Source organism: Eublepharis macularius, chromosome 2 (genome assembly GCF_028583425.1).
Source record: "Eublepharis macularius isolate TG4126 chromosome 2, MPM_Emac_v1.0, whole genome shotgun sequence".
Taxonomy (NCBI): domain Eukaryota; kingdom Metazoa; phylum Chordata; class Lepidosauria; order Squamata; family Eublepharidae; genus Eublepharis; species Eublepharis macularius.
This window is the reverse complement of record NC_072791.1, coordinates 149,211,724-149,235,756: the sequence shown is the minus strand read 5'-3', so window position 1 is coordinate 149,235,756 and position 24,033 is coordinate 149,211,724. Positions and strand designations below refer to the sequence as shown.

Sequence of the window (24,033 nt, the reverse complement as noted above, 5' to 3'; positions counted from 1 at the left end):
GGTTGAACCAACGTGGCAAGGCAAACCTTACTACTTCGATTCTCCCAGAGTAACCACCACGGGCTGTACTACCACCGGTGATGAAATCGGAGATGAACTTCAATCTACTGATGCACAGCAGCACAATGAGCCTGTATCACTCTGCAGGATAATCGTAAACCACACACAACACCGCAAGGGGGTGGGTGGGAAGGTTTCCGCAGGGTGATTTCCGCGGGGTGGGGCAACAAAGCAGTCAATCACTCCTGCTTGGACCTGCCTCCTCTGCCCCTGCTCCCAATTCCAGATAATATGTGGACCCTGCTACAATTATACTTCTCCAGTAGGCAAAATGGGCTCGGCACATGCTCAGAGGTGCTCTTTAGTTCGCCATGTACCGGGGAAGACATTGGGTTCAGGACTAAACTCTGGCGTTAATTGCTCCCTGAGCCCCTCCCCCAAGCCTCTGGTTGCCGCTGAAAATCAAAGCACGGCAGCCGCGTCTCTAAAATCTGCTCCTTGCCGGACCTGTGACGCGTTCGAAGCTCTCAGAAAGGCACCGGGCGGAGCACAGGTGCTTCGGGGCGCATGCTCAGATCACCTACCCCGTGGTAGCTACGCTTTAGCGTACTTTCACCAGCCAAACAGTAATTCGTTTACTTCAGGATTTACTCCCTAATTAAAGGTGCCACTGGACTCTTTTTGATTTTACTTCCTAATAAGTGTATAGAGGATTGCACGCACTGGGCGTAAGTGCCCCACTGCGCTAAGCGTACGTAGCCCGATCCCCTGCAAGCAGAGTTTAATACGGATTCGTTAATGCAGAGTGCGAAGGTGTGGTCTTTGTGCGTGGCGTGAATCACTCGGCTTCTCGGCCAACCCTTTCCAGGGAGAGGGTCCGGAATGCTGCCCGCTGGGTCCAGCCGCGGTGACGCCTGAGGGTGGGGCCGGGCGTGTGGGAGGGGAGGGGGACAAGCGAGGGCTGGAGGGGGGCGCGGGGGACCCGCCCGTCCCTGAAAGGGTTAAAGCGGCAGCGGGAGGCGGAGCGCGGGCTGGCCCTGGGAATAAGGCGCCGCCGCCCGGCCGCCTTCGCTCCCTTTGCCTGAGTGGCTGTCTGTGCCGCGGCGGCGCGCAGGGAGCGGAGCAGATGGTGTCCGGTGGCTCCCCCGGGATGAAGCCTCCGTCCGGCAGCTCTCGCCGGCGGAGCGGAGGGTAGTGCTTGGCGAGGTGGGTTGGCTGGCCCTGGCCGGCCATGAGCCCCGCAGGCGGCGGCCAGACTCTCACGGGCTGATTCTTCCCGGAGTGTTTGCGTTGCGCCCTGTCCGGCAAGAAGCTCTCGAGGGAGTCCCGGGACCCTGGCTGGGAGCGACTGAGCAAGGACTTCGCGAGCCGTCTCGATCCAGCCCCCCCCCCACCCGTTCTGTTTCGCTTTTCCTTCTCTTTCTTTCTGCCCTCCCCCCACCCCGCCCCATTCCCTTCCTTCTTCCACGGTCCCCCCCCCCCCCGGTTGTCCTTCCACTGAGTCTGCCTAGCACCATGCCGCTCCGCCTAAGACCCCCCCTGTACGGTGAGTGACAGCCCCGATCCGTTTTCGGGATGTATCGCTTGCGCTACGTTGGTTTGGGTTGAGGCGGAACTGGATCTGCTCTAGATTTGGGGAAAGATTGCAGGAGGGGGAGGGCCTCGCGTGCAAACGGGTTGTGTGGACTGTCCGAGGGAAGAGGGAGAACACTTGAGACGGATCGGGGGAGAGATGAGAGCTTCGACGGGGAGAGCAGAGCTGTCATGTCCCCTTGAAGTGCCCCTTTGAAGAACACAGGGATTTTGTGCACGGATATGTCCCGTATCATAGCCCCATGGCGACCTTGAAGTGGATGCACCTCTGAAGACATTACGTTCACGTGGATGATGGGCGTCTTCTCAACATTGTTCCCCTGCTTTGGAATTGATGCGAAGCAACTGCCAGTCACCGGTCCTGCCTTCACAATAAGTGAATCGGCATCCCTTCCAGAGCAATTCACTGGAACTGGGGTGGAGGTCTTAGTCGGGGGTGGGGCTACCCTTTAGACAGAGAGCTGGTTAAAGTGTGAGCTATTGACAAGTGGCCTGTCCCAGGTCTGCTTCTGAAAGCGCCAATGCCAGGGTGAGAGGAAACAGGTGCTTGTTACCTTAAGGGGGCACATTGTCCAAACTGGCTCCAAGGGCTGGTCTGTGAAGGTATGGAAGAGGTTCAGGACCTCTTCTCTCCCACTGACAGCAAAACCAGACCTCTTTTCATTTAACTGGATATTTGGAGGAAGGCTCCGCTAGTCCACAGCACTGAGAGGGGACTGGCTGTAGAAATGATGGAGTGAGCTCAAAGTATGTGGGGTGGGCATGGGGTGCAGGTATTGAAATGAGTTTCTCCATTTCAAAAGGGGAAATTGGGACAGCATTCCTAAAGGAACAAGGAGGCTGTTGACTGTGGCTGAGCGAGGCAAAATCCCAGGATGTTGAGCAGTATCTTGCTGGCTAGATACTTAGTTGGTGGGATCCTGGAAGAGGAGATGGCCCCAGGGTGTAATGTGGCAGGCCTGGCTGGAGTAATACCCTGCTGGCTGGAGGGATGCCTGTGGCTCTCACCTCTAGTCTGCTTGTTGCCATTTATAGCCTGGCCCCCAATGGGTTATGCAACAACAGGCAGCTGCTTATTTTGGGGGTGTTAAATTATGGACGAAAGAGGAGTTGGACTGTTTTCAGCTTTATCCACGTCACCAGCCACGTCAGACCAACTATCTCTGGCCCCTCCCAGGGACACTATCTTAACCCCCCACCTACATACAACCAAACTGTCATCTCTGTTTCAAAACTGGGGTGTATTGCCCAGATTTAAGAGGTCTGCTGTGGCCTTTCCCTGGATAATCCTAAACCAATGCTGTATGTCACACTGAGGCATGCACGTAGCCCAGCTCCTCAGGTGGATCTTCTTTGGGATGTACTTTGCTGAGGCTTTGAGTCTTGTATGGCATGCTATGAAAACTGGAGCATTTGGTCCTGGGTTATTAGCTGAACGGACAGCTACAACGATACAGCTGAGAAATATGGCACATTCTAGATAATCTTGAAAGCGACATCCAAGAAAATAGTCCTATAAAGCTTCACTCAACCATTGTGGGGATCATTTTGATAACATGATAAAAAAAAAAGATAACATGATCAGAAGTGGAGGGCTAAGGCTGTGGGTCACATATTCTGAAGTGGCCTGCCTCGATTTGTGGGTCTGTTGCCTGGCATTTATTTACGTCATTTATGCACCTTTCTCTCAGAGATTCAAGGTGGATCACACAATTAAAAACAATGCAAATGAACAATGTAATGCATACAGCAAACAACGCAATAATATGTCACACCACAGCTTTTCCACATAGCTTGGCATCTGGAGAACAAGATAATACCCCCCCTTTTTTCAGCGGGCTGGATTTAGCCCAAGGGGCTTGTTGCTGTCCCTGCTGTGAAGTCTGTGGGGTGAGAACTGAAAGTAGGAATCTGGACGAACTAGCAGAAGTACCCCTATTCTCTAGGAATGCTCTAGTGTCACAATGGGGAAGGATAAGAGAGTTGTTCTAATGAATTGCTAACAATACTGCCACCTCCTGAATCCACCTCATTTTAAAGAGATCTTTGAAAAAATAGGGAAGGGTGCAGGGAAAGCTGCAGGGGTAACTTCAAATGCCAGGAGGTGGGCAGGGTAGTGAAGCAAAATGTGTCTAATCTGCCTAATGGTAATAATAGCATTTTATATAAAGGACTTCAAATGTTCCATCGCACTTCAAATATAATTTCAGTAATCTTCAAGAGACCATTTAATTCATCAAAAGTGACTGTGAGCATTAACTTTTTCAGGATGAAAGCACTGGCTACCAAAAAGTTACTTTGGTCTGGCAGAGGCCAGCAGCTGCCAGTTAAAGTACTAGCAAATATTCTGGCTGGGAGGGGGCACTTCTTTTCAGCCAGTATAGTCAGGGAAAGGGTGGAAGACTCCATTCCTTGGTCCAGTCTGCACTTTGGCCTTCTTTTATAAAAAGTGTGTTGGACGTGTTACTTAACACTACCACAAGTTTAAAATGTCCCATCCAGTGGGGGTTGGACAGCATAGGGAGAACAGAGACCCTCAGGAAGGACCAAAGTAGTATGTCTTATTTCACGCTATTTCCCTCTCCCCAGCACATCAAACCCATTTACTGGGGTGGTTTGTCGCTCCTACCTCTTGGGTTATAACTGGAGCTAGCCTGGCTGAGGATCCATTGGTGAGGACCATATTCATGATTTTAGAGTGTGATGGTGGACATATATATTTTTTCTAAGCTTCCAGTTCTCTCTGGTTTGAAGATGCTATAGCCTCAGATCAGATTGCAGCCCAGCAATGGGTTTTGTTGCTGCCGCCCCCCAAGATACCCAGCTGAGAGAAGACGTCTGTCTGTCAGTCCTTGCAGCTTCCTTCCACAGAACATCATTCACACTGTTTTTGAATGGCCTTGGGGGTTGGTTTGTCTGGCAGGAAGTCAGAGTGTGGGGCATCCTCTTTGTAACCTTTATTACTGAATGAGAGGTGCTCATGAATACTTTCCTTCAAATGTTCAACACCTGGAATAGGAAGCTACATTTTTTACTTGTTTTCTTCCAAAGATAACATTTCTGCTCATTGTCATGGAGTGAGTTGTTACTGGACTTCTCAAGGGAATGATAATCCAGTATTGCAGTGTGGATAAGACCTGGAGGACATTGAAGGCCTTCTGCTTCTGGCAGTAAAAATGAGAATGATCTCACGGGATATAACAAATGCTTGGTGAAGTTTCTTTCTGAGAGAAGGTCAAGGGGTTTTTTTTCTAGGGGGGAGTGGTTTGGGGAGGAAGGGCTCTGACACATCCCCCAACTATTCCAGACTGGGCGTGGGGATTAGAGGGCATTAATTATTAGTGTTATGGCTGGCAACAGGGGTGCTTACTGTGTTTTATGCTAGGAATAAGGGCTATTATCAGAGAATTTTAGTCCCATAAACTGTGCTTGGTCTAATCTGAATAGCTCAGCCTTTTCAGCAAGAAATTATGAATGAGCATCTTTTTGCCTTTGCTGAGAAAATCTAGACAAAGCATTTCTGCTTGACAATTATGTAGAATTTGGTTCGTGGGAGGAGGGAATAATTGGAAAGATATATTGATGAAGAAGGGCTAATACTTATTTTGGGGGGGGGAGTATAGTTGAGAAGGCATTTTATATGTCTCTAGCAGCTCCATGGGATGTGTGAGATACTCAAGGGGGAACTCATCCCCCTACAAGATAATTCAGAGGACTTTTTATGGGGAGAGCTGAGAAGCTTCCAATCCCTTCCCCTCCTTTTTCTCTGCCCAAGCTCCAGTGAAAGCCACAGGCCTGAATTATGGATGAGACTCCTTGGGTTACAGCCGTTCCACAGCACCACAGAGAGAGAGTCCAGAGACAGTCGACATTAGCAGCTGCAATTCCCTCCCCCCAGCTCAAGATGAAGGCTCCCCCCCCCCCGTTTTCCCTTGAGGAAAACACACCTGCCATTATTGGAGGAAATAGCCACTGCTGATGTCACTGAGGAGCACCGCCTTCTATCTTATCCTAGGTTTGGGGGAGCAAGGGAGGCAGAACTGGATTTCCTTTCCAAACAGATCTTCAGTGGAAAGAAGGCAACAACATTTCCCTTTGGTGGCTGGTTCTAGCAGGTCCAGTGCCCTAATGGTCGTGTAGCTTTGCCTACTGTCTTGTGTACAGTAAGGAGATGCTATTCTGTTCTCCTGGGTGAATGCAGGACTTTGGCTCATGGCAAAGTGGTGAGGGCAGGGAGTGTTAGGACAAAGCACCACAGGTTGTTGCTACTGACCTATGGAGTGGAATTGGTGATGAATATGCCCCGTTCCTTGTGTCAAGGCAGAAAGGGGAGAGTCACTGCATCTAGTCTGAGGGGAGAATTCCTAATAAGAAATAGGAAGGGTTTTGTTTTTTTTTTGGTTTTTAAAGAGGTGATTCTCTGCTGCATTGTAGCATGGGGGTGGGGTGGGATTCAAGGCATCCTTTTGAGACAAACTAGCTATAGAGACAAGAATAATTAGTCTTCCTTTTATTGAGAGAATGTGGGAAATTGTCATGTTCCCACTTGGAGGGGTTTGGTACTGGTAGGGTCTGAGTTATATCCAAAGCTCTGAGAGTTTGTGGGGCTGTTTGAAGGACTCCAGCTCTATATATGGTACTTGTCATGAACAGAATGGAGGGTAGAGGGAGTGGGAAGAGAGTGTAGGGCCCTCGTGGAGGTGGTGTGAACTCCTGAAACGGCGGCAGCAGCTTGTGTTACTCGTTTATCACGTCACACCACCCACACTCATGCATGCAGAGGTTGGGAGCCATGTACGCTTGCATGGGAGTGCTCACGTGAGACCATCCACAAACACAAGTATGGTGACACTCCTGCTTGCTCGCACAGGAAAGCGTGTGCTCGCAGAGGAATGGAACACATGGATGCTTTCTCACGTGGGATTATGCTCTGCGGGGTTGCCAACTTTAGTGACATTGTTGTGAGTCTCACAATTCGGGATGTCTCTGTCTCTGCATCCCAGCTCTTGAAAGTGGGAGGCTCTTGGCTTTCTTTCACTGAAAGCAAAATGATAGCTAATCATCAAAGGACAAAGACAAGAGCTGGAAAATGTAGCTAGCAGAGGGCTTCTAAGGTAGAATAACAAGAACATAATGTTGCTGTTCTGTCTTAAAGTCTTGTGTGTGTTCTTTTTAATTGAAAAACCTATGGAACCTTTTCAATATCTGTTGTTTGTTTACCTAATGGCTCGAAAGAGCCTGTGAAATGGGTGGATACCAATGGAATGTTCCCCTGAAGGGGCATGATGAGTTGAAGGATTCATTTACCTGTTCTTTCCTTGCAGGCTTGGCTCCTGTACTCCTGACCCTGTTGGCTGTGCCTCTGGGAGCCCCCACATGTCCAATGCTCTGCACCTGCTACTTTCCTCCACCCACAGTCAGCTGCCAGGCCAATAACTTCTCCTCTGTGCCACGGGTTCTGCCGCATAATGCTCAGCGCCTCTTTCTGCAAAACAATCTGATTGGGACCCTGCGAGCTGGCATGTTTGGGCCCAGCCTTGTCACCCTCTGGCTTTATTCTAACAATATCTCCTCCATCCAATCTGGCACCTTCCGCCATCTGCAAGCACTTGAAGAACTGGATCTTGGGGACAACCGCAATTTGCGCACCCTTGACCCGGATACTTTCCACGGGCTGGAACGATTGCAGTCTCTGCACCTTTACCGTTGTCAGCTAAGCAGCCTACCAAATACCATCTTCCGCAACCTCTTCAGCCTCCAATACCTCTATCTTCAAGAGAACAATCTGCTGTGCTTACAGGTGAGCAAAATTTCATTGCTGGTCTGGAGTGGGGCTTGGAACTTCACCTCTGAGTTCTGTAGGGAAGTGGTGCCTATCTTGTCCTGGGCAGTTTTCTGCTGGTGCTCATGATGGAGTCCTCCTCTTGTGGTTCTTTGGTCCTTGGCAAAAATGAATGCTCAAAATATTGAGAAAAGATTCGATAGTTGGTATAGAGGGGAAGTACAGTCTGGAAAGAAACTTCTCAGCATAGCCTATGGCATAGCCAATGGGTGGAAGAAGAATGGGTCTGGATTTGTAGTAAACACTGTGAGTGAAAGATCACCTCACTCAACAGAAAGAGATTAAAGGGGGGACAGAGCTGATGTCCTTCTCAAATAGGTAGTTTAAGATGCAAATGCAAGGGGGATGGGCTGGAGCTTAACTACCATATCTAGACAGCTGGCAAAGAACTGGTGTGGCTATTGACCCCATGCGTGCGTGCGCGCATGCGCGCGCACACACGCACACACACACATATATGCTGGTTCTCCCCAGCAGGCAGGTGCTCAGTGCCTTGCCAGAGACTCACTTAAAAACCACATTCCTATCCGGCCGTGGGCAGTGTAGTTTAAAGAGTAGGGAAGCTGCAGCCTGGCCTGGCGCAGTAAAAATGCATTTAGAGATCCTGCCTCATTGCTTCAAGCCACATCCTGAGTGAGGGGAGGGGGAATAAATGGTGTGAGACATCCAACACAGGAGTCATTTAATAATAAGCTCTGAATTTCCACACAGCATTAGACCCCCTAAGAGGGAGGAGGTACAGAAAAAGGATGTCAGCTAATGAATTTAAGGTCTTGATGAACAGGCTACAGTGCTCCATGTATGGGAGAAGCCTTTAAGGCTGATCATCTAAGAGGGAAGAGCAAATCATTTCCCAGGAAGGGGTCCTTCATAACTTGCTGTTCTTCTTCACTCTTGCTCTATTTTCAATCTCTCAGGATGACCTTTTTGTGGACTTGGCTAACCTGAGCCATCTTTTCCTGCATGGCAACAAGATTTGGCAGCTCTCAGAGAATGTCTTCCGGGGCCTGTCTGGATTAGACCGCTTGTTGCTACACAGGAATCGCCTGCATACAATTCCTACCTGGGCCTTTCGTGATTTGCGCAAGCTTACCATTCTGTACTTGTTTAACAACAGCCTGACAACCTTGTCTGGGGAAACACTCTCAAACTTGCCCTCACTGGAGTTCCTGCGCCTCAACAACAACCCATGGGCCTGTGACTGCCGTGCCCGCTCTCTCTGGATCTGGTTCCAACACACACGTGTCTCCATCTCAGATGTCATATGTGCATCTCCTGCAGAGCGCAAGGGACGTGACATGCGTTACCTAAAAGGAACTGTCTTTCAGGACTGTCCTCCAACCAATCACCAGCCTGTTGGTTTTGACTGGGGTTGTAGGCCTGAATGGGAGAATGGAGCAGTTCATCCCCATCCCAATGGTTCATCCAATCACCTCTATGGCCTGGGAGGGTCACCACCTGCTGATCCCTCCTCCTTCTACAGAGACGTGCCAGCCAATGAGATTCGAAGCCCTAAGTATGACCCACCTACAGAGGATGACTATTGGGGGAGCTATGGCAGTGAAGAAGGAGGACAGCTTAAAAAGGGGTGTTCAGGACCAGGTTGTACCTCTCTGGACTCTGGAGCTATCAGGATTGGCTTTCTGTCCCTTCCTCTTCCCTGCCTCCTGATGCTATTGGGGCCTTCCTGGTTTTGACAACAGAGGCTGGCTGCTCTGCTGAATGCTGATTGGCTTTGGGAACTGAGACTGAAGCATAAGTCAGGACAGATCCTCACCTAGCACTTTGCTGAGGCCAGAGTGATAAGCCTTCACCCATTCACAAGGGCAAAGGCTCTATTGCTGCTGCTGTTTTCCTGGCCTGTTACAAGACTAATGCTGGAGCCACTTTCTGGGTGGTATCTGAACATGTTTTTCCTGAACATATGGCAAGAGCATTCCTTTTTCATTCTGGGGTATGGTGTCTCGGGAAAGTTATGCTCACTAAATGTTATTGCTTAATGGGGCTGCTATGGGCATTGTTTGTTTCCCGTGTCCTGGCCAGCATCTCCCTAGTTAAACCCAGTATGAGCCAGGATCTCTTCCGTACATGATAAGAAATTGCAGAATGGATAAGAGCATCTGATTTTCAGAGCTTCTTTCCTCAATCTCCTGTCATGCACGCAAGTGCCTGCTTTATCCAATGAGATTGGATCCTTCAGCTAAAGAGATAACTGTGTCCTCTTCCAGAACTGGCACTGACTATAGGGCCCTTGTCACCACTGATTTCTTCCCCAGTATGTGATGGAGGCATATTCACACGAATGGACGAAGTGCTCGTTTACTAAGCACAAAGCTTGGCTTATCACAAGGTAACCTTCCTTCCCAGGGATTGTGTCTGGATAATGCTGCTGAAGCCATGTCTGTGATGGCCATTCCATATGTCTGTGTAGCGGTTGCAATTGTCGCATGATAAACATGCGAATTGTCCTTTGGTCGTAACATCTGGTCTTTTGGGGTGGTGATGGGGGCATGTTCCCTTCCCTTGCTGCCTCTGTCTCCTCTTTTAAAAGGCAAAAAAATTGGAAAGCTATTAAACTATTTTAATACAGTTTGGTGGACTTGGTCACTAAAGGAAATAAGTAATGGGATACAGAGTTAAGCAGTTTACCAATCTCAGCAACTAAAGAAGTCTACAGTATCTGGCAGGTAAGAAGCTAAGTTTTTGATAGAGCTTACTCATTCCATGCACACATTTTTCTGCTGGGTTAGAAGCAAACCTGGTGAGGATGGGCATGGTATTATTAGGCTGTTGAAAGATAGACGGTTTCAGACCTTCATGCTTTTCAACCTCATGTTCTTGCAATTCATTTGGCTAGTATCAGCAAGGGCTCTTTTTTATGTAGCAAATAGGAGTTTGTCACTGACTATTTTACAGCCACAACCTCTCTTTGTTCCTGACAGTTGTACTATCATCAGAAACTTTGTACGTTGTAATTCGAAAGTAGTATTAAAATATGATTTTAAAAAATAATGTTTTGTAGAAATTCACACTTTACATTTTTTAGGTGGACGCCTAAAAATATAATGTGTGAAATGGCCTCCAATGAATGAGCTAGGGAAGACCACATGGGTTCCAGATTCCAGCAAACTGGTTTTTACAGGCTTAGAGCTGAATAATCAAGTTGTCAGTGCCACCAGAGGAGGCTGGAGGAATTAAGAAAAACCTTCTGGGGCAATATGAAGTCCTGGGGAAAGCACGTAAGACTTTCTGTGGGGTGTGATGTGGACAGAGCTTGACAAGGAGAAACGACTGATTTTAGATCAGATTGAGGTTTCATTCTAACTTCTTAGAGATTTATATTACTATGACATTTTTAAAACTCACTCTTCCTCTGAGGAGCTAAGGGCATCATATATCTTTCTGCCTTTGTCTTTGCAACAACCCTGTGAGGAAGGCTAGACAGGGAGGAACAGAGACGGATGGGCAGACTGACTCAGGGTGACCGAACAGTCTGCAGGCCTGGCTAGATCTGAGGTGGGTCTCTCCAGCTGTTGTCTGACACTCTCCCTGTTGCAACGCTTGACTTCAATAGCCCCACCATTCTTTCTGAAGCCCTGCCTTCCCTGTAACTCGAGGTTGTTCTCTCTCCGGCATACAAAAGTATTTTAAACTGGTTTTCTGTTCCCACTCCAGAGAAAGAGGTTTGTCATTGATGATTCAAGTGGATCAAAAATGGTTCTTTAAATAGCATGTTAAATTGCAAATGTTCTGGATCGGCATGTCTCATGCAGGATTTTTTGTAGAATTTGTTTTGCTTCATTCTTATTTGCAAAATGGTTTTGGGTGTTCTTGGCAGCTTGACATGGAGAAAAAAAAGTTACATCTTCTATCTACCTCCCCACCTTCTTCATCATGTTTTGCAACAGGAAAGCACTCCAAATCTGAAAATATTCTATTAACTGCTACCATTTGAGTTATTTCTAGCCTTCCAAATGGTCTGCAACTGACTTTTTTAAAGGCAGAAAAGATTTCAAGCTTTCTAAAATAAAATTCTATGGAGCCCTGGGGTACATGTTCTGGGAGGGTGTGGATTTGGCTGCTGTTCTGGGAGGGTGTGGATTTGGCGGCTGGCACCAGAATTCTTTGTTTATAGTGCTTAATATTGCCCTGGGGACCTGTAAATTGTGACAGAGAAGGATGGCGCTAGTGAGGCTCCTTTAATATGTAGAAAGAGGGGGTGGGATAGTTGCACTTTGGGGAAAGAGCCAGAAGAAAACCTATCATCCCAGTCTAAAGGCATCTTTCTTAATTTAACATCACATAATGGAGAGAGGGGATGGTGGAGCTGGAGAGTGGGCTATTTTTAGCATGTGGAAGCTTGCTCGGAGGCAGAGTTAATGTGAGAGTTCAGGTTTTGTGTGCGTGTGAGAGAGAGAGAGAGAGTGAGCACACTGAGGGGCAAGAGTTAAAATTGGCTGGCAAGATATATACTGCCAATAATTTTTGGAGCAGCCTGGCCAAAGGGATCCAAAGCAACGGGCTGAAGGATTGCTCAGCTGTTGTAGCTATATGCAGGTGCCGTGAGGCCTTAGGCCAGGAGTGAATGGGCATGAGCCTAGGGTTAATTGGCAGGGGTGCGGGCTAAGGCCAAAGCTGCAGTGAGGGCCAGGCTGCACCGTGAAACTGGAGGAAAGTGCCATTAAATCTGCCAGCAAGACTCCAGCGGGCTCAGTCTTTCCAGGTCAGGTAATTATCCTTGTGAAATATTCATGACCCCTTATCCCAGATGCTATTTCAGAGCAGCAGGGGGAGAGAGAGGGATGTACGAAGGAAGGCTCAGGAAGATATACACACACACAGAGGGAGAGACAGTGCAGCATGAATCTTTACTAACTACACACAGCCTCGTACCTCCTGTCCACCCTTCTCCTAAACACACGTGAGCAGTCACAGATTGTGCACGCACACATACACACATACAGGGCTTCCTGTCTGCAGACGATGAGGTGACCTGGCTGTGAATGTGCCAGCAGTGAGATGTGGTCTAACTAGCCTAATCTTTGCACAGACCTTGCTGTTTGCTGTTTTTGTGCTGAGCAGCTGTGAACATTGAAATAGCCTTCCTATTTTTTGTTTCTAGGGTTCAGCACTTTACACTCAACCTGAGTCTGACTTGGGCTCTCCTCTAACAATCAGATATGCTGAACTTGTCTTCGAATACTAACCACTTCAGCTTCTTTCTGGCAGTGCTGTTGACTAGACTAGTTAACTGCGATGTTAGAAATAATTCTCAAGGAAATTATTCTTTCCCTGCATATGGGAGAATCACTATAGGATGCGAGAGAATCTTGTTTTCTCCTTCCCTCTTTTGGTAAACTTACGAAGATAACATGCTGGTGCACTCTAGGAAACATGATATTGTCATTATAGTTCCTTAAGGAATGGCTGGGGGTGGGAATGGCTAGACAAGGTTGTGCTACAACCTCCTGTTCCCTGAATGATCAGTCTGGTGCCTGTCTCCTATGCCTCATGTAGGGGTGGTTTTAGTGATTCTGGGTCCAGGATTACTGCCACCCCCACCCTCTGCTGCCCACTGCCAGGGCCACGCAAGGTGAGCAGGAGCCACTGCTGCTGGATCCCCAGATGGGGTGGGAGCAAGCAGCAGCTGGAGGCTACATTTGAGGATGTGGGTCTGCGGTTGTCAAGACCTCCTAAGGATGATGCCTGGGCTAGCTGCCCCTGTTGCCCATTGGCTAAGACTGCCCCTAGTCTTATGCTGCTGCATCTGTATAGAAAAGGACTGGGGCTTAATGTGTTTCTCCCCAACTCAAGAGCTTAACCTATACGATCTTGGTAAATTTTACAAGAACTTTGTAATAAAGACACTTTTGATCCTATGTGACAGACAAAAATGTAGCATTCCTATTCAGATCGGAATTGGGCTGCAGTTCATTCTATAAACCCATAAACTACACCTGTTCCTAAAAGATCACCCCTCTGAACTACTTTATAGAGAGAGATTCCCACACTTTCCCTTCTTGCCTGCACACAGGCAGGTTTATAGAGTGGAGAACACATAAACATGTGGGGCATTCATGCAGCATAGCTTCCTTCACTACTGGGCTATAGAACAATTCCCATAGCTAATGAACTGGGGTTGAGCCCTGTATATTTTGTGCACCACCAACTAGGCAGTGGGAGTTTGGAGGTTATCTGACAGGGAGACTTCTGCTTCCTGGGTTATTTGCTGTACTTGCAGAAACTGTTAGGGCACAGCATGGGACTTAATGGTCTAGGGGTGGAGGTTGATTGTTCTGTCCATTGAAAGAGTGTCAGCAATGAAAAATAAGCAGTCAAAAGTGTGCCTGGAATAATTTATTCATATTATAGATTTTGTTACATCGGTTTAGAATACAGGCAAAATATAACTAACCCTGCCTGTACTTATGTCTCTCCTGTACTAGTAGTGACCAATTCCAAGCATTTCAAAGGGAAATACAGTGACAAGTAATATCTATAGGCTGATCCCACTTCTTTTCCATTCTCAGAATAACAGAATGTGGAGTTGCATTCTTAGTGCAGGCAGCTTAATTAGTGTTAACCAGCTTATCTTCCATGAGTTGACTAGTCTTTTTAAATTCATTGTTTAGTGGAGACAACACCATTATAAAGCTTTACAAAGGACGAAGTGACCTTTCTTTCCCCCAGAGTCATTTGTAAATAAATGAAGGAGTTAAAACTATTGACATTTCTCATTTTCTAAATGAGGCCTGATGAAATGTGGATTGCTGCTACTAACTCCAGCCCTTCCTTAGCATGGTAAAGGAATGAACAAGCCGTTGTGTCCTTTTCCACAAGGACAGTTTGCATCACTCAATGGTAATATGACCATCTTATGCATTCATAACCTTAACTCTGCCCTTCTGGGAATGTGATGAGGAATTTGCAATGGTAACGTCCTGGAGTGAGCGCTTTCTGTGCACTGCTGGGGATTAACACTCATTAAATTTCTTGGACCAATCAAAAGTGGCATACAAAAGACGACTGTATTAGTGATTGAGAAATGCCATCATGAAGAGTTTGCTTCAGCAGTCCTTGGTGTGGCAAGAAAGTAAATACAGCCAGATGTTTTAGCCGTGGACACATCCTGGGCCAAGGGGTCTTGTTACTGGTAGGATGAGCAGTGCCGAAAACTACCAGTGCCTCATTCAGGAGTGGCTCAGAATCATACTAGAGAGTCAAAAAGAGTCCAGTAGCACCTTTAAGACTAACCAATTATATTGTAGCATAAGCTTTCGAGAATCACAGTTCTGTTCGTCAGATGCATGGAGGGCAAAAAGAAACTGGTCAGATATAGAGGAGGAGAGGGGAGGGCGGAGTAGATGCAAACAGCTCCTTCTGATATGGAGATCAGTTTGCTTCTGTTAAGGAAATCAGTTACCTCTGATAATGAGATAACCATTCATAGTCCCTATTCAGTCCTATGAATAGGGACTATGAATGGTTATCTCATTATCAGAGGTAACTGATTTCCTTAACAGAAGCAAACTGATCTCCATATCAGAAGGAGCTGTTTGCATCTTCATATCACAAGGAGCTGTTTGCATCTACTCCGCGCTCCCCTCTCCTCCTCTATATCTGACCAGTTTCTTTTTGCCCTCCATGCATCTGACAAACAGAACTGTGATTCTCGAAAGCTTATGCTACAATATAATTGGTTAGTCTTAAAGGTGCTACTGGACTCTTTTTGATTTTGCTACTACAGACTAACACGGCTAACTCCTCTGGATACTAGAGAGTGTGCTGCCCTGTACCTCCAAGTGAAGATCCATGCACACTTACTGGCAGGTAAGGCCCATTGAACTTAATGGAGCTTATTTCTAAATAAACATATATTTTCATATACTTTATTTTGGCTTTATTCTGAAAAGTGAAGAAATGGTCTGTTTCACTTGAAATAGGCACTTGGGTTCTGTCTCTGTTCTGTGTCTGGCTTGTGTTTTCTTGGGCACACATCTTCAAGCAGCACTACTTTCTGAGAAAAGCACCACTTCAAGCACAGAGCTGTTGTTACCTCAGTTGGCAGTCACTGTATTGCAGCTGCTGATAACTCAGTCGTGCCCCTCTTGTTCAAGGTTCAACAGGGCGTTTGTTCTTGCCACAACTCATTGGGTGGTCACTCAATCTGAAGTTAGTCACATTCCAATTTGATAGAAGAAACAGCTGTTCAGAGGAGAATCAGGAGGATTAGGCGGCAGGAAAGAAAAAGATTAACATCTTAAATGGTTTTATATCTTAAAGACATAAGGCTATTAGATGTTAATGTGGAAAGGGAAGAGGTTTCAAGAATCTGGGGCTTAGAACAATGGCACTGGGGAAGCCAGGCAGAGATGATGAGGGATTGCGAGGCTCAGTTCCATTTTGTTGGAAATACAGTTGTTGCTTGCCTGGGATGACCCCTAACTCCTAGTATGAGGGCCAAAATGTAGTCCTCCAAGGAAGGTACTTGGAGAGTTGGGATCTTCAGTGTAATTTTTCATCCCTATGTGTTCATTTCAAAGCCAAATCCTGCATCTGTTCTCAATACAGTGGGCAAGATCAGATATGACAGGTGGAACAACTTCTAGTATCCCTTATTCCTAAACCATCATTCACATTGTCACATCTGACACTTTTCATACAGACAAGCATCTTCCACAATACTCTTTCCTCTGAGCAGGCTATCTATATACACAATTTACTGCATGGTGGTAGGGAATGACCACTGCATCCTAATCTTCTGATATATGCCTATCCATGACTTTATAAGCTGTAAGAAATGTGGAGTCCTTCACAGATAGCAATACATGCAAATTATTCTCATTGAGAAAAGTCAGGTAACTAGGGCTCCTGATAAACTGGGACCTACTTAGTGCAATGTTTTGCACAGCAGTTAACCCAGCCCTAGTATCACAGTAATAAATACTATTTTGCCATCTTCCTTTCCTGAGCAGGGGTGAGTCTGAGACAGCCTTTACAGGATCAATTTCCTTTAGAGGCTAGAGCACTGGAGACTAATATAGTGTTTGTATCACCTGATTTAATTCCAAAGGTGAGTAAGGAGGGATGCAGGATAGAAGCAAAAGCATGTTATAACAAATGCACAACAAAATGAGACCAGGTGCTCAGCTGTTGCATGAAAACTCACAGGCCAATTACTTTCCAGTACTCCTCATGCATACTTGGCTGGGAACAAACTTTTAGCCCCTACCATGGTAGTTGCGTGTGAGATGCATTCCAGGCACTTAAAACAATCAACTGCCAAGCAGACCCTTCATATGTCCATTATCCCTTATCAATAACTATGCCACATAAAAGTCCTCAGGGGCAGCCATTACACAACCTTCCATAAGGCAACAGCATGACACACACCCATACCTCTGTAGGCAGTTCTGTTACTGAATACATGCATTTCTCAAGAACACACTGGGGGCAGGGGGCAATACTTTGCATCGGAAGGTCTGAGGTTCAGTCTTTGGCATTGAAAGATTTCTTGCTTACAAGATCCTGAATTTCTGCAGACAGAGTAGGCAATGCAAACTTAAATGCAGCTGAAGGAAAAATTCAAAGGTGAGTCAGCTCAGAGGGTTAAGCCAGACGCTATATGTTGGTAATATGGTAAATCCACAAGTAATTTGGTGTGGGGGTGGGGGGTTATGATGACAAATCTTGTGAGGGCTGCCTTTCACCATCTGTTGGCTCCATCTACATTTTTGTAGAACATGTCTCACAACTGGTCATCATCACACCAAAGTGAATTCTGAGGAGAGCATTTGATTTCTTCCTTGGCCTCATCCTGGGAACAATCCCTCAGCACAGGCAGAGTTCCTCTCCCTCCCCCAAGCCAATCCTGAACAAACAAATATGAAAGTAGGGATTCTAGGGCAAAAGAAATTATTGTCAAAAAGGATGAATAGCAGCTTTTATGTAGAAATTAAATCCTGGAGAAAGGTGAAGCATGTAGAAATGTGACACCTTTATTACATCTATATCCCATTGAAGAACCCAATGTGAATTGCATAGCAGACATTATATTCTGGCATTTTCTTGACCCTGTTTAGTTTCAGCCGTGTTTCTGAACATTGTGCCTTCAGACCATATCTTGGTCTACTTCTCGCATGTCCTACATTATGAATGACAAGCACTACTGCTTGGGGGCCTGTTGAGCATCTTGCCATTACCCCTCCCTGTACTGCTGCTGCTCAGCCTGCCCTTCTGCCTGACATGGAAAAGTGGCAGAGGAGGAGGAGCTTCAGGGCTGTTTCTCCAAACTGCTTGCTGAGACAGATAGACCAGATTCTACAATGTGGGGAGTTCAGAATCAGTGCTAAAACTGGCCTCTCCCCGTCTGGACAGTCTCTACAATTGGGTTGCCATCCTCAAGGTGGAACCTGGCTTTCTCTCAGAACTGCTTTACAGACAAACGCAGTCAGTTTCCCCTGAAGAAAACAGCAATTTTGGAGGAAGGACTCTACAGTATCACATCTATGCTGAGCTCCCTCCCCAAATGCTGCCCCTCCCAAACCTACAGGAATTTTTCAAGGTGGAGTTGGCAAGCCTAATCCAGAAGTTAGGATTAGAAGCCTAATCCAGAAGTTCATTCCCCCTCCCCCATTGTACACTGATTTATCCTCCAGCGTCATTGAACAGTATGTCTTTGCACCTCGACCAGAAAATCCAAATGACCCCTCCCACAGAAACTCAGTCTGTGTTAGAGCTCCAAGAGACATGGAGATCAGGGCAGAAAAGTGGTATCTGACTTCCTCAACCACTTATGCCTTTTATTAGAGGGCCCTCACTGTGAGAAAGTCAAGAGCTGAAGATAGGGTTGCCAACTGTGGGTTGGGAACTTCCCAGAGATTTGGAGGTGGAGCCTGGGGAGGGCAGGGCCCTCAGCTGGGTGTAATGCCAATGGGGCCATTTCCTTCAGGGAAGCTGGATATCAAGTGTAATTTTAGGAGTTCTCCAGGCTCCACATGGAGACTGGCAACCCTAGCTGAAGAGGTAGGTAGACAAAAGAAATGCTCATTCATGGTCCAAGTTCAAGATGCCCATCCTCAACAACATGTCCAGCAGCTGCATGCACATAGCTAGGCCTTTGTTTTCTGTCACTCATACAGCTCTGGGAAACCAGTATATAACTCAGGAATTATTCAGCTGCTGACAGCTGGGCAATGTTTAGTGCTTGCAGCAGAAATTTGCAATTGCTGTCAATTCTGCTGGGCTCAACAGGCCTCTATAAACACAAATAAACCTTAGCAATCCCAGTAGCAGAAACACTGTGGCCAAATCGCAGCTGGGAGTCCTCTTGACTTCCAAAGGCCTGCGGGCCTCATTCCCTCTCCTCCCACACCAGCTGCTCAGGAACAACGCAGACTCTGTGAGATCTATACTGCTACAGAGGTCAGTGCATCACATGCAAGAAGATCACCAGTTGTTAGGGTCACTTTGGCAGGAGCAGCAGGACTACCAACTACAATTGAAATGTGAGCAGCCTAATGCTGAAGCTACAACAAAAGCAAGAAGTCTCATGTGTACTGACTAATGAACCTTTTAACAAAAATTATGTGTCAGTTTCTTATTTAATGCTACTATATATAATCTAAATAACATACACAGTGGTACCTGACAGTACATTAAAGAGAATATCAGGACTTTTTATCACTGCTGGAATTACAAGTTGTACATGTGCTATAACCTAAGTAAGCTTCTATCCGAGTATACATAAAGTGCTAACATATACCACTGTGTATGTTATTTAAATTATATATATTGGCATTAAATAAAAAACTGACACATTTTTAAAATTTTTGTTTAAAGGTTCATTAGTACACATGAGACTTCTTGCTTTTGTTGTTACTTGCCACTCACTCTCCTTGTTTGGTTGCCTAATGCTGAAGCTACCAAGGCTAGCATGGATGGATGGAAGAAGACAGATATGAAGAAAGTCAGGAATTCAAAAGACAGAGAAGGTTCCAAATATTCAGAAATCAATGAAACATCCTATTAACAGAGTATGATATGGAAGTTAACTCCATATCAAATATTGCTCAGTGGGTTTCCTCTAGTGCAATGCTGATGGACAGCGGCAGCCTGAAGTGAAAGTCAGCCATAATTTTGCACTTTCCAAGGTCATTCATATGGTGGATAATAAAAAAAAGACACTGGAAAATAAGTCAAAGACTTTTCTTCAATGTATCAAACCTAATAAAAAGGAGCTTAGTCCCCATTGATCTGACATCTTCTGAGGGTGGAATTATTTATTTAAATATTTATATCCAACCTCTCTATACCATTATATTTGGGGTATCTTACAGTATGAACAATATGATAAAATATAACAAAAACAGTAAAACATCAACACAACCAGACAAAAACAGCATTAAAACATCTCAGATTAAACAAGATAAAACCGTTAATGTCCTAAAAACAGCATTTAAAAGATTTTTTAAAACAACAGCCTAACCCTATTAATAACAAGAAGGGATAGCTAGGCAGATAGTGAGAGGGAGGGCAGGAAGGGATGAGCCAGTGCTTGGCATTCATGGCCCTTTCTCATATGCCCAGGGTAATACCACTTCGGGATCAGGAAAGCCTCCAGGCCAGATTAACCAGGGGTCCTGGAGGTTTTTTGCCTTCCTCTGGGCATAAAGCGGCAGTCACTGAGGGTGTGGGGGAGATAGCCGTGAATTTCCTGCATTGTGGAGGGGGTGGACTAGATGACCCTTGAGGAACCCTTCCAGCTTTTTGTTTCTAAATCAGTTACAGGAAGCCCAAAAGGCTTAAGAAAATAAAAATGTATTTGCCTGATAACTAAAGAACACAGAATTGTGTGCCAGGTGAGCCTCCATGGGGAGCTCCACAACATAGGCACAAACCCCTATCTTTTGTGCACACCCTCCTAGCTTCCAACCACACCTGGGGATCCTTCAAGTACCCTGGTCCCAGGGCTTGACAGATGAACCCTGTCACTTAATTTTTTTTACTTTTAAATATTTATACGTTATTTATAGTCCGCCTTTCTCATTGAGTCTCAATGCCGATTACACAGCATAAGTCAATACGATCAACAGCGGGGACGTTCACTAAACAACAGAGCATGAGTTGCAGGAATTTGAAAACAAGTGTAATTCTGAATACACAGATGAAATGTTGCTGGAACAAAACAAGTAATTTGACACAACATATTAAATGGCACAGAAACTACCCAGTAGGAGCATGTCTACATTAACAGACAGTGCCCAGTAGTATAGTTTGCAGTCCCTAAAATGCATCCAGTTTTTCTGTGGAGTACTAGAAACAGCTGATTAGCAGTTTGTTCATAGCATTTTAATGAAAGATCCATTGCATACCAATTCTTAAGACCTTCAGCATAAAACCCTTTTAGAAGATAGATAAATTTACAATAATGACTAAATGTTTCCTTCAGAAATTAAATATGGACTCAAGAGCAAACCTAAGCCAGTGTAGGGCTTTTAAAACTGGTGAGATATGCACCCATAACTTATACCTGCTAGTAGCCTAGCCCCTGTATTTGAACCAAGTGAAGCTCCAAACAGTCATCAAAGGGAGCCCCACATTGTATGTATTGCAGTAGTCCAACTTGGATTTAATCAGATCATGGATATGTGCGGCCAAATCTTGCCCTTCAAGTAGGACTGCTAAATAAATGAAGCTACTCAGTGATGCTACATGCTACAGAAGAGATCTATGTCCCCATCTCTAGTCCTGGATCTAAAAGCACCTCTAAACTGCACTTGGCAAACACATGTTCCCTAACCTGTGTTTGCTGAGACAACAGAAATGTGGAGTCACACTTGCTAGAGAGAATTAGCAAGTGGGAGAGAAGAGCATTCAATCTCTCCCATGCTTGCCAATTCTTCCCAGCAAATACTACCTAGATCCTACCCACTACCTGCCCAGCTGGACACTTCACTTCAGAGCTGAACTAGCAGAACCATTTACTAAAGTCTAAAATACCTCCCAGATGAGTGGACTTATGTTTTTTAAAAGATTGTTGGATTACACAATACATAGTTGGGTAAAGGGGGCTGTGGTGTGTTACTGCTACTTAAAATCATGAATGGGTTGTAGAAAAAAGAAAGCAGGAGACACTAAATGAAATTAACACATGACAAATTTAAAACAAAAAACTACATTTCTTTTTAACACAATGGCCACCATCCAGCAGAGCTAGGTATGCTTAAGACCCATTGAAATCCATGGTCTTAAATAGTTTTTACATCCTTGCTGGATGGAACCCAGTACTTAATGGAAATTTGAAATTCATTGCCATAGGATATAGTAAGGGACAATTGTTTGACTGTGTTCACCTTCATGGAAAAAGAGAACATCAGAGGATATCAGCAAGGCCATACTTCTCCTTGTGGAGCTTAAACATCATACTCCTGGAAACAGATTGTTGGAGATTGTCATTCTATATTAATGTCCTCTGGTGCTGTTCATCTCTTCTAAGAACCAACCATTATGAGAGACAACGTATTGAGCTTGCTGGATCACATACATCTGCTCACTGTTTCATTTAAGTGCAGTTACTTCTGGAGCTGGACACACAAATTACTTAGCAGGCATGTAGCCAAGAAGTACGATTTTGGATTCAAATCAACCTGAATACAATCCGATTTCCCCACCCTAAACAATTCACAGATGACACATTTCAAGATAATTTCTTTTCTGTTCTTTGACATTGTGGTTTATCAAAAAGACAAGCCTTTGCAATTTAAAAATGACTTTGGAACCTTTGGACACTGGTGTGAAATGACAGCTGTCATTCTGGAAACCCCCATCCCTATCATTTTGGAAGCCCTCATTCTTTGCTCTAGTCATTGCAGAATATGTAAGAAGTGAAATTAAGTTTATCAACTGCCTCCGATTCTTCTGAACAGTCATGGTTTTTCTGCTGCTCTCCAGAAAAAGGGCAACTTGTAATGCCTGAAGGGGCAGGAATTTTCGAGCCCACAGATGGACTTGACCAGGAGAGTAAGCAATGAAGCCTTGGTGATACACACTCTAGCTAATTCTGATTAGTGTAAGAGGGTATTTATTTGTGACAGGAAATGTCTTTTTCCATTACTTGTTGACATCCTACCTTCTTCTCACTTGGTACGTGGAACCATTATTTTTTTCCTACTATAAAAATGTGCATAGTTTTGGGATACTGAATATAGTCTATTTTTATGGCATTGAGAGTCATGAACACTGTAATGTTCTACTCATACTTGTTCTACCATATTAATTATATTAAAATGCCAGTATCTGTGTACAAGTGATAAATTAATTGTTCTTTACTCACATCTGCGCTCCCTCTCCCCACTTCCAGTATAAATCAGTAGAGTCCTGGTTTTATATCAGCTTTGATTTGCAGGAAGGAAATATTTTCTAGGTCTCAAAAGATTTTGTGCAGAGACAAATGGAGATTTTCAGTAGTACCACGCAGTTGTGAAAGTGCCCACAATAGTTTCTGCTACAGCACATGAGAGGAATGAAATGGCACAGAGAGATCTCTCTAACCCAACCACAAGCAGCTTCTTAGGACAGGACAGACTAAATGTTTCCTAGCTTACAACATGGTGAGAATGGTGGTGGAGGCACTTCACAGACTACAGCAGTGCTTTTCTTCTTATTGTTCAACAGTGACTCTGGCTACCCTCCCAGCTTTCCCCCCCCCCCCATGTAATTCTAACAGAGCACTGAAGTGTGTCACCACAGCATTGCAGTGACCCAATTTCCAGCCAGTCAGCAAGAGCCAAGGCAGCATTGGGTATGTCCCTGGAATCCAAGAGAACTTTTCACATATGCCCTGACATCCACTCTCTCTCTCTCTTTCACACACTATACATACTATTTCACTTGCCCAGAGCAGAATCACTAAGATCACACAAACACACACATGGTCACATAATTATATAGAAAATAATACTACTGTAAACATTTGTAACATTGATACACAACAGAATGCCTTTGCATTAAGGGCACACAGTCATGCACACTCAGACCCATGACTCTCTGTAGTTGGATCAGCAGCATACCATATACATGCACTGCCATGTATACAAATAATAAGACAAGGGCGCTGACAGGAAGAAACATCCCAGACCACTTCAACACGGGCAGAAAAGGCTGTCCACTGTGAAAGCAGCAGAAAGCAGGGTGGATGGATGCAGGTAAGGTTAGCTTCTGCATAGCCCCATCCCCATATTGCTCATTGCTCTCCTTGGACCTCCCTTGCAATCTGTTGCATCAGTGCAGAAGCACTCAAGGGAGCACACTTGTGTTCACCCTGTCAAACACACACACCCATTTCCACATCTCAGCTGAAAGGCAGTTGGAGCCTGGAGATCTTCTGGAAATACAACTCATCTCCAGATGACAGAGATCAGTACTTCTGGAGAAAATAGCTGCTTTGGAGGACAGACTCTGTGGCATTGTGACCCACTGAGTTCTTTCACCTTCCCAAATGCCACCTTCCCCATGGCTTCACTCCCAAATCTGCAAGAACTTCCCAACCATAGTTGACACCATAATGCTGGTGCTGCCACAGAATTAGGGTGGGTGAC

The 24,033-nt window shown here is 45.5% G+C and overlaps 1 protein-coding gene across 1 annotated transcript; it reads left to right on the top strand.

Annotated features, from left to right (window-relative positions):
* The first annotated feature begins 1,066 nt into the window (after positions 1 to 1,066).
* RTN4RL2 (reticulon 4 receptor like 2) lies at positions 1,067 to 10,024 on the top strand. Its single transcript, XM_054971716.1, has 3 exons — positions 1,067 to 1,546; positions 6,918 to 7,393; positions 8,353 to 10,024. Exons 1-3 carry the CDS (start codon positions 1,516 to 1,518, stop codon positions 9,130 to 9,132), a joined length of 1,287 nt encoding a protein of 428 aa, XP_054827691.1. The 5' UTR covers positions 1,067 to 1,515; the 3' UTR covers positions 9,133 to 10,024.
* Positions 10,025 to 24,033: the final 14,009 nt, after the last annotated feature.

Excerpts from the sequence above, each read along its gene's own strand:
- RTN4RL2 (XM_054971716.1), top strand. The coding sequence starts at position 1,516 with ATGCCGCTCCGCCTAAGACCCCCCCTGTACG. Across the intron at positions 1,547-6,917 it reads CCTAAGACCCCCCCTGTACG|GCTTGGCTCCTGTACTCCTG; the intron begins GTGAGTGACAGC and ends CTTTCCTTGCAG. Across the intron at positions 7,394-8,352 it reads ACAATCTGCTGTGCTTACAG|GATGACCTTTTTGTGGACTT; the intron begins GTGAGCAAAATT and ends TCAATCTCTCAG.